This window comes from Lotus japonicus, chromosome 5, assembly GCF_012489685.1.
Source record: "Lotus japonicus ecotype B-129 chromosome 5, LjGifu_v1.2".
NCBI lineage: Eukaryota > Viridiplantae > Streptophyta > Magnoliopsida > Fabales > Fabaceae > Lotus > Lotus japonicus.
This window is the reverse complement of record NC_080045.1, coordinates 61,233,410-61,244,778: the sequence shown is the minus strand read 5'-3', so window position 1 is coordinate 61,244,778 and position 11,369 is coordinate 61,233,410. Positions and strand designations below refer to the sequence as shown.

The 11,369-nt window shown below is 35.1% G+C and overlaps 2 protein-coding genes across 2 annotated transcripts; one reads left to right on the top strand and one right to left on the bottom strand.

Moving 5' to 3' along the window:
• Positions 1-247: 247 nt before the first annotated feature.
• Positions 248-4,441, bottom strand: LOC130718723 (uncharacterized). The gene is made up of 4 exons (XM_057569351.1): positions 4,192-4,441; positions 3,774-3,926; positions 2,323-2,388; positions 248-937 (listed from the first exon to the last, which is right to left on the bottom strand). Exons 1-4 carry the CDS (start codon positions 4,309-4,311, stop codon positions 269-271), a joined length of 1,008 nt encoding a protein of 335 aa, XP_057425334.1. The 5' UTR covers positions 4,312-4,441; the 3' UTR covers positions 248-268.
• A 1,252-nt stretch (positions 4,442-5,693) lies between these two features.
• LOC130717594 (G-type lectin S-receptor-like serine/threonine-protein kinase At5g24080) lies at positions 5,694-11,255 on the top strand. Its single transcript, XM_057567888.1, has 5 exons — positions 5,694-6,010; positions 7,207-8,579; positions 8,823-9,003; positions 9,203-9,656; positions 10,447-11,255. Exons 1-5 carry the CDS (start codon positions 5,745-5,747, stop codon positions 10,783-10,785), a joined length of 2,613 nt encoding a protein of 870 aa, XP_057423871.1. The 5' UTR covers positions 5,694-5,744; the 3' UTR covers positions 10,786-11,255.
• Positions 11,256-11,369: the final 114 nt, after the last annotated feature.

Here is an 11,369-nt window from a genome sequence, read left to right as displayed (position 1 = left end):
AAATTCTGTCAACAGCAGGCATTGGAAAGTTGAAACTTCCATGATTTCACTTTTGGGGTTAGATTGGGAAACACCTTCATGTAAGTGTGTGTTTGAAATAATGGTGGATGCACAATCCTAGGAATGTTAAACAGTGAGGGAGAGCTTCAAAGTAGAATTGCTTCTGGGGTGAAACAAGTACATGGAACCAAACACACATATATCAAAGTTTTTAAACTATGGACAGAAGTAGAGACAATATCAGAGGTAAGAAAATAGTAACAAAATATTATTTCATGAGGTCCAGAAATACAAAAGCATTCCACAAACTATGCAACAACATTGATGGCAAGAGGTTTCTAGACCGTACAAAGACAGCACCCATTACAATGCCAAGAAATATAAGAGGTATCATCCTCTGAATATTAAAATGTGCCAAGGCAAAAGCTACTGAGCTAACTAATATTGCACTCCATACAGGCATGTACCTAGTTAAAGATGGGAGAAGGAAACCACGGAACACAATCTCCTCCCATATCGGCGCACAAACTGAGACCACCACCGCATAGAGGGCCATTGCTACAGGGTCTCGTGCTACAATTGATTGCTCAACACTTGAGACGGTAACTGGAGTGTATTGAAGAACAGGCAACAAATTTAGGTTCATTTGTGATAGTTGATTGATAAGAGGGAACATGAGGCAACCTAAACCAACATCAAACTGCCAGTTCCCTTTGAGTTCAAATTTGAACCAGTTCGGCGGAAGTGGTTGAAAGCTTGCGAGACAGCGACGGAGTATTGCTATCCCGACCACACCTTCAGCAACATCAGTCAAGAGGCTGTACAATGCTTGCCCTCTATATGAAAGAGTTTCCTTTCTAAACCCTGCTGTGTAAGCTAAAAATGGAACTATCCAAGATCCTACCAACCAAAATGAGGCAATCCAGAGGAGCATAACCTGCAGAACCCAACTTAGTTTGCTCTTCTAGACATGATGATATCATGATACTAAGAAAGAAACCAATCAAGTAGACTGTATAGTTTCTAAATATTGGTTAATAAAGTCCATTCTTAAGTTCTTAATTGAAGTGAATTATAACAAATAGCTTTAGTATCAAGTCAATAAACAAATTGTAACAGTTATCCAACTTTGAGAAATGAAATAAAAGGAGACTGTTCCAAACAGTAACACCAAAATCTAAGGTCAAGTTTAATCAGAGAATGATATTTTATGGAGAAGGAAAGGGAAAAAGTGAATGATCTCTTTCTACTGCCTTCCCGGAGTTTGATCTCCGGGTAATTTTGATTTTTTCAAAGAGTCAGAAGAATAAATCGAAAGATTTTTTTTTTTAACTGTCGCCGCTTATCTTTATTTTGATCAAAAGACAAAGGTTTCTTTGGATTTTTCCCTTTCGGTCAATGAGAAATTGGGTCAGATTCTACAGGAAGCTTAAGGAATGATGGAAGAAATAAAGAAGAAAAAGAAAGTGTTCAATTTGAGCATGAAAACTTGGCAGGCGGAAAAATTACCAAACATCTAGCATTCCCTCACACTTGGCGGATTGGAATGAAACAATAATTATTCATTCCTCTTCTACTGTTATTTCAATATATATATATATATATATATATATATATATATATATATATATATATATATATGTATATATATATATATTCAATACATAGAATAGGATCAGAATTGTAATCAAACAACGTTGGTGGTCCCTGTAAAATCAACTTCTATAATTATTAAGTATATTTTACTACTTCCACATACCTCTTGACAAGGATATGATTATTCATTATCTTGGTTTGTTCAAATATTTTCCCTAACATTAAGTTGTTATTTCCAAATTAAGATGATAAAGTAGCAAAAAGATTATAAAAAAAAATTGACACAAATTTATAGTATTTTTTTGAATATTGAGTACAACAACAACAAAAGCCTTATCCCACCCACTAAGTGAAGTCGGCTATATGGATCACACTAAGATTTTTAATATTGAGCGAGGCTACTAAAAACATAGCATTTTTTTAACCACAAACCATTATTTGCATCCAAGACAAGGAATAAATTCTATCATTTCGCGAAAAATATAATAGGGTAAACTTGAAAATCACAAAAAGAAAGAGGAAATGGATTCTTAGTCAAGAGGAATCAATGCCTGAACAGAATGGCCATATCATGCCTTTTTATATGCCACAAAACATTGAACATAGTCCTTTATATGGTAGAGAGGCAGAAATGAATCCCCAACCAGAGAGTACCAAACATACTTTAAGCATAGATAACATAACATTGATAACTGTACCTAAATGATAAGAAAGGATAAGCTTTACCTGAACAATTGTCTTTGCTGTCCATGGAACTGTCCAGGGTTCCCCACCAAGAAAGGAAGTTTTGACCTTGAATATTAAAAACAAAATTATTCCTGACATTCTCTAAAGTCTAAATATGTTTGCTACAGACAGATAATGGATATTGAAAATAAGATTGATGTTTGATAGAGTGATAATGTTCTTTGAAGAGTAATTAAAATCAATTGAAAGAGCCACAATGACATGAGCTGATACATGTTAGCAAAGGAATAACTTCTTTCATTTGTCTCCTCTGCCTTCACATTTTCTTCTTTATTCATTCTCACATAACTACATAGACAGTTTTTTCCCCTAACAACATGGAGTTAATTGAAATAAAAAGAACAAAAATGATTTTGGCATAACAGAGCAACGTTCTGCTTTACCAAGCACATGATAGGGGGGAAAGGAGAGTACAAATTAATCACTTTTCTTTATTGACTTAAACAGGGATAAGATAACCTTAAAATAAAGGGAAATAGGTAAATAAAGAATGAGCTGAAGGATAGAAAAAAGTAAAAAAGGTTCACTTAAAAACTATATAATTATATATGAATAATATGAGAGAGATGATTTTGAATTACATATCACAACCTAGATTGCAGCTGTAACATTGCGGTTTTGGGTTTGGCAGTCTCTGTATCTACAATTGCAACCACATCAGCCATAATTCTCTACAGTTTTCGCTCTCAGAAAACAACGACAACTTAAAACCATGATTTTAAAACAAGATAACCTTTAAGAGACTTCAACTTCCTTAATTGATGACAGACATCACAATATATTTAAACATATTTCATCCATTAAATGGAAACTGAATTGAAGTCATAATAAGTTTAATACTGTTAGAACTGGTAATCCTATACTACTGAATTAGGAAGAAAATCACAGAACAATGGAGAGAATCTCCATGAAAACTGAGATGAATTGCATAGAATGGAAGAAAGAGAACGATACAGAGGGAGAGAGAAACCAGTTTCTCTCACAGTCTAACTGAATACCAGTATTCAGTTACAAATTCCCAACTAACCAAAAACTAACTCCTAACATAACAGCTTAGCTATTTATAGCTAAGACTTCCTGAAAATACAACTAGTCCTTAGAGACTTTATTATTCTACTTTAGTCCCTAGACTTACTTATTCTGCCTTCTCTGATATACCTTTGTTACAATAGGCTTTCCCCTAATCCTATCAAATACATATACAATTTCGTCTAGTAGGTAGGGTGGGGGCAATGCATTCATTGGCTTGTGCAAATTGAAACAGGATGAATATAATCCAGGCATGAACAAGGTATAGAGAATTCAACAAATCAGCAACTCCATATCTTAAAAGCAAAAGATAGATTCTAATAGATAACAAATGAACAATTTCCTTGTATTGACTGACTACTATCTCCATAAAACATGAACATAACAAATAAATTGAATACCATATCAAGAGCTGCAAGCCAATCATTTTTCAAGTCTTTGGACTGGTCACCTTTAGGCTTCACCAAATCTTCTGACAACTTATCTTCTTCAAACTCAAAGCCATTAGCTTCTGATGGAGTGTTTTCATGCCTGAAACACAAAATTCTCCATCTCTAGAATGGAAAAATATTCAGGTCAGAATAATAATAAACAAACCCTGCTAACCAACTTCACACACCAACTACTACCCATTTCACATATCAATAATCCCATCACTAAATTAAATTGTTAAATAATAATTAGAAAAAAATATTCCAAAATCCAATTGAGCAACCAGATTATAAAAAAGACAGTATTTTTATTCAGAATTTTTATCAAAAACCAAACTTGAACAAATGGGCAGGCAAATATCTATAAGGAGAGTGGGAAAAAGCTTACTTTTGTTGAAAAGGTGAATGATTGGAATGAAATGTGAGAGGAGAGAGGACTGCAAAGCGAAACCCTAGAGTTGTGGCGGAGGGGGAGGGAGGGGGGAAGAGAAGTTATGGTGGTGGACATGGCTGCAACACCACACCAACCCAGGATTGGATGAAGTGCAATCCAGACTTATTACATTGAAGCTTCTTTGTACCAATGAGACAGAAAAATACAGCACACAGAGATATGTATGGGTGCTGCAAAAGATATCATCATATCAATGTCTTATTAACCTTTGAATTAACCACGTTTTCAATATTTCTTAAACTTTTAATAATAATTCTTTCAACAACAAAAAAACTCTGATAATTATCAAATCGTGTAGAGTTTAATTTTAATGTATTTACATTGTAATTTTTTTACACCAATCATATTCTAAAGATGTGAAATATAGTTTTTTTCCTTTTCATTGTCTTTTTCTCAATCATGTATGGGTATGGGTAACCAAAAAAAAAAATCATGTATGGGTATGTAAGGAATTTTACTTGTATCATATAATATCCTTGACTTATTATGACGTGGCCTCAAAATTACACATTTCAAAAGTAGGTTGAAAAGTGGACATTTTGTCACTAAACTCTTGAACATCTTTGATCCCTTTTGATTGAAATCTTCTCTTCCAAACTTATCTCACACTTTGTTTCACCAATAAAAAAATTACATATTAATTAAAAATTACCATATAAGTTCATGATTTCCTGATTAATATTTTTTTTAATTGACATGATGATAGGATTTTATTTGTGAGATAGAAAATTGATAGTGAAAACAAAAGAAATCCTAAAGCTTGTTTTATTAAAAGTAAGAAGAACAAAAAAATTGTGATATAGTTGGTTGGTAGATAGTTGAATCTTTTATGCACATAATCATTCAAATATTAATCATGTGTAATTATTGATCTGAAAATTGGTTCAACGGGTCGATATGACCGCTTGAACAGAAAATCGGTTAAGTGACTAGTTCATGAAAAAAAATTGATAAATCTTGAAACTAGATGAACCGGGTCAATACACATGTATTCTTATTCTTTTATCTCATAAAATATACAATATGGTGATTATATGTGAATTTGAAGTTAAATTTTGATGAGTTCAAAAACGTAGCAACCCCCTTCACCCCTTTTGAAAGTGTGAACTGTGAACAAAAAATTCAGCTCATCTTGTTAGCAAATCATTAGCTGTAACAACTACGTATCAATAATGCTTGGCCTTGCTCTTTCTTTGAGTCACAGAGCTGAAATCCCATTTGAAGACCACAAAGCAATGAAAACATGCCACCATATCTAACTATATCCTCGTAGCCGACCACACTCATGAAGCAACTTTTTTTCAAATTTGTAGCTCACCAACCACTAACCACGTGTTCAATTTCTCTGTTTTAATTTCTTCTCCAATAACATCACCACTCTCCATTATATAACACCACCCCAAACCATTATGTAACCTTTGTTTTCTTTCATTAATATATATATAGTCAACACCACACTAGCATGCAAGTGTGCCTCATCAATTATCATGGCAAGTGCTGCTTCTTCCTTTCATTGTTACTTGGTAGTTCTCACTCTGGTTCTCCTTGGTTGTTTCAGTAGCTGCATTTCAAGTCAGATTGATTTGGGGTCGAGATTATTGGCTAGCAAGGACCAAAAATGGCTTTCTGAAAATGGCACATTTGCTTTGGGGTTCACTCCAGCTGCAAACACTGATAATAACAGATTATTTACTTTGGCCATTTGGTTTGCAAGGCTTCCAGGAGATCCAACTTTAGTTTGGTCACCTAATAGGTACTTCTATAACTATTAACCAGTAACATTACTTTTATACTATCGTACACTTTTTAATTGAACTGATTAATATATGTATCTAACCAATATTGTTAAATAGTAAAGGTTGAATGTAATCATGTTTCCAAAAACTTCATCAAGAGTGAGGGTGTGAATAATGATTATATCTTTATTTTTCTTCTTGAATTGAACGTACAATGTAATCTTTAACTAAACAAAAGATAAGTATATGCTTTTGTTTTTCTATTTTAGAGATTAACTCACTTTAGAAAATCTAAATGTGTTTTTTTCCAACAAAAAGTGAGATGAAAATGAGACCTTTCATTTATGCTATAGCAGTATAGTGGAAGAAGCAAAAAGTTATCGACCAAAAGTATGCAAAAGCAATCTTCTGATGTTATTTGTTATCAATTAGTGACATGAAAATGTCATGTTTAAAAAAAGGAAAATGAAAATCTGTATAGTGCACACATTCAATGGAACATAAAGAGTGAAAAAGGAAAAGAGAGAAGATATGCATGTAATAAAGAGATAGAGAAAAAAATGAGATGTTTATTGGATATATGCCGTGTTTGTAACTTTGTATCTTTGAGTATCATTAGCGTTAAAAAATATATAAAAGTAAAATCAATGAAACAGTACTTAAATAGTGATGGATTATATAGTGCTCTGCTTGTTCTTTCTTCTAATTTGTCATAACATATTAATTCACCTCTGTATATGCTAAATGAAAGCCCTTATTCTTGAATTTGAAACACTCATTCTCTAAACTCTCTATTGGTGTAAGTGTAAAAGAGTATGAGACTATGGGAGTAATATTAGATGTTTTCAATACTAAGATTTAGTTAAGGACAAGTAGTTTTATCCAATTGCACTGTTAAATAATTTCATGGTTAAAGAGAATGTTTATGCAGACTAGATGGTTAGTTTTGGTTTTTGACTTGGAGTATGTTTGGATGCGAACCGAAGAACATTTATTGGAGCTTATTCCGTGTTTTCTCTAGTAGATAATCTCCGATAAATGCTCTCTAGTACGTATCTGGACGGGCTCTTAAACAAAGTGAAAGTCATTAATCATATCTTCATCTAGTCTTTAGTCTTCACTAAAGCTTTTGCACAGGTCGTGACATGAATTATGATCATCTCTCTAGTACCAAGTTGCCAACACATTTCATTTTCTTTCTCAATCCAAATAGAGACTCTCCTGTATCTCAAGATGCAATCTTGGAGCTTGACACCACTGGCAACCTCGTCCTCACGGACGGAGACACCACCATATGGGCCTCAAACACCTCAAATTCTGATGTAGCAGCAGCTGTCATGACAGAATCCGGCAACTTCATCCTCCACACCACCAACAACCACCCTGCGTGGCAGAGTTTTTCTCAACCTTCTGATACACTCCTCCCCAACCAACCTCTCACAGTCTCTTCTGAACTAACATCATCAAAGTCTTCATCTCATGGTGGTAGCTACTATGCTCTCAAAATGCTTCAACAGCCAACTTCCTTAAACCTTGCCCTCACTTACAATCTGCCAGAAACCTACCAGGCTTTGGATGAACACGAACCATTCACCAACTATTCCTACTGGCATGGCCCTGATATCTCCAACGTGACTGGAGAAGTTATAGCAGTTTTAGACCAAGCTGGGAGCTTTGGAATTGTGTATGGAGATTCATCTGATGGAGCAGTTTATGTGTACAAGAATGATGATGATGATGCAGGCTTGTCTTCTGCAATTCATAAATCTAATTCTACACCATTAACTGTTCTTAGGAGACTCACACTGGAGAAGAATGGCAATTTGCGGCTATACCGTTGGGACGATGTGAATGGTTCAAGTCAGTGGGTCTCACAATGGGCTGCAGTTTCAAATCCATGTGACATTGCTGGAATTTGTGGCAATGGGGTTTGTGAATTGGACAGAAGCAAGATAAAAGCCTCTTGCACTTGCTTGCCAGGAACTTCTAAAGTTGGCAGAGATGGCCAGTGCTATGAGAATTCATCTCTTGTTGGAAAATGCAATGGCCAACATGAAAACCAGACATCACTTAGGATGTCAATGGTGCAGCAAACTAACTACTATTTTTCTGAATTTTCTGTAATAGCTAACTATAGTGATGTTGATGTTGCTTCAGTGTCAAAATGTGGGGATGCTTGCTTATCAGATTGTGATTGTGTTGCTTCAGTTTATGGACTAAATGAGGAGAGACCTTACTGTTGGGTATTAAGGAGCTTAAGTTTTGGGGGTTTTGAGGATACTAGCTCTACTTTGTTTGTGAAGGTCAGAGCAAATGGTTCATGGATAGCAGGAGGGTCTAAATCTAATAGTAGCTCTTCTGATGGATTGGGGAGTGCTAAGGAAAAGGCTTTGATTATTCCCATTGTTCTGACCATGATAATCCTCATTGCTTTGCTGTGTTTATTACTGTATTACAGTGTTCACAGAAAAAGAACTATGAGAAGAGAGATGGAAAGTTCCTTAATCTTATCAGGTGCTCCTATGAATTTCACCTACCGCGATTTGCAAATCAGGACAAGCAACTTTTCACAGCTGCTAGGAACAGGTGAGTGGCTGAGTGCATGTTGGAAATCCTTCTAAATTTGATTCTAAAAGTCAGAATCAATTATGGAGAGGAGCTTTTTTGAGTAGCTTCTGGATTTCATAATTGATTCTGAGAAAAAAGAAGTTAATCCCACATGCTATGAGTGTATCCTGAATGAAATTTTATAGCAAGGAAGTTATAGGGAGAGGAGTTTTGATTTTTTTTGTTTTGTTTAAATTGTAGCTAACTTTACATAATTTGCAGGTGGGTTTGGAACTGTGTATAAAGGAAGCCTAGGAGATGGTACCCTAGTGGCAGTGAAGAAACTTGACAGGGTTTTGCCCCATGGAGAGAAAGAATTTATCACTGAAGTAAACACCATTGGTTCAATGCATCATATGAATTTGGTTCGCCTATGTGGCTATTGTTCAGAGGGATCACAAAGGTATGAACTGTTTCTTGATAATCAAATTTATAATCTTTTTTTAACATCTTTAATGTATGAGTTTATCTATCAGATAACATCTTTTGTGGACTATGATTATGGACCACCAATTTTTGTTATCAAGTGGATATTGCTTGGAATAACATTTAGCTCATTATAAGATCTCATTTTTTAACTGGCTCAAGAAAATGTTTGGCAGGCTTCTGGTATATGAGTTCATGAAGAATGGTTCCTTGGATAAATGGATCTTTCCTTCATATCAAGGCAGAGATAGATTGCTAGATTGGACAACTCGTTTTGAGATAGCTATAGCCACCGCACAAGGGATAGCATACTTTCATGAGCAGTGCAGGGATAGGATAATACACTGTGACATCAAACCAGAAAATATATTGTTAGATGAAAATTTTTGTCCTAAAGTTTCTGATTTTGGACTGGCCAAATTGATGAGAAGAGAGCACTCTCATGTGGTAACCATGATTAGAGGCACTAGAGGCTATTTGGCACCAGAATGGGTTAGTAATCGCCCTATAACTGTAAAAGCTGATGTTTACAGCTATGGGATGCTTCTTTTAGAAATCATTGGTGGCAGGAGAAATCTTGACATGTCCTTTGATGCAGAAGACTTCTTCTATCCTGGCTGGGCTTACAAGGTATACATATGTTTCAGATAATTTATTAACTTTTCTGCCTTTTTTATTCATGTATGATCAACTTTAATATCATCTTTTTAGTTGTGGCAGATGACATCTTAATCAATTAAGTGTGTTTGAATACTACTTAGTGTGTGTTTTGGATACACTTTCAACTCACATTAGCACACATTCCAATGCCAAAAGGACACATTTTTTTCGAAGGAACAAAAGAGTTGGATTTGATGAAAGGACTTTCATATCCAAAGCAACATAAAGTGAAAGTACTTTTAACTCGATCCATAGAGAGAGTTTCACTCACTTTTTGTCTCGAAATGAGTGTTAACGTCTGTTTGCACTGGTGTCAACGGCTATCCAAAACATACCCTAATTCATTTGGGTTTTTCTTTTAATATTGGCGTCTTTTAAACTATAGAAAAATAGTAAACCCTCCATTTCGCCCCTAACATTTTCCACACACATCAGACTAGTGTATAACCTAAAGAAATTGCATATTTGGACCAAGCATATCATGATATCTATGATCTCAATCCTGTTAGGGACTAACATGACCGACAATATCCTACGTTAGGTTCAAATATGTGATTTATTTAGATTCTACCTAGACTAATTTGGTGAACGTGAAAATATTAGGGATGAAATTGAGGGTTTAGTAATGATAAGACCTTCTGTTCTATTCAACAGAGAGAGGCAGCTCCAAAAAGAAAATAACTCTTAACAAGAGACAGAAAATGATATACATTCAACTGCTTGGTAAATATATTGATTATATCATGTTTGGTTATTTTAGGAGATGACGAATGGATCAGTAATCAAAGTGGCAGATAGAAGATTAAATGGTGCAGTTGATGAAGAAGAGCTAATGAGAGCTCTCAAAGCTGCCTTTTGGTGCATCCAAGATGAGATTTCGACGCGACCACCAATGGGGGAAGTGGTACGGATGCTGGAAGGTTCAATCAACATTAACACGCCACCGATGCCGCAAACAGTGCTGGAGTTAATTGAGGAAGGTCTAGAGCATGTATACAAAGCTATGAAAAGAGAGTATAATCAGTTCAGCTCATTCACCATTACCAGCCATCTTACATCTCATGCCACATGTAGCAATTCATCAATGTCACCAAGATAGTGTTTAAACTCTAGTCCACAGCAAAATTAGCTACAATGATACTCAATATGCTTCACATCATTTAGCGAGGCACACAATAATTGGAAACTGACACCCGAGAGTGAAAGGATAGACTCTGGATCCACGGGCACTTGGGATTCTAGATAACCCCAATACCTGCAATGCTCTAGCTGTTCTGCTTTAGCCATGGACCAGTATTTTGATAAGTTCAATGGAAGTATTAGCTATATTAGATTGTTTTAGAGAACTTGAAATTACTCTCATTGGATGTACGTTGAATTGTTTTCAGAGTTTCTTCGTAGAATTTATATGTAAGTGTAACAAGGTTACCCTGTAGATACTCAAAGGACAGAGTCAGAGTATGTGCTTGAAAAAGCCTAAATTATTTATAAAAAAACAGTTCAGTTAAAGGGGGAAAAATCTCCCAAGCTCACAATATTACTAATTACCAAAATAAATCAATCTGGGGAAATAGAGATCATCCAGAATACTTGTTAACAAAATATCCTTACACAAATTCACCTCTGCTGATCATGCATCATTAAATTCTAATTCTACCACCATTCCATATTCCAAAGCTGCAT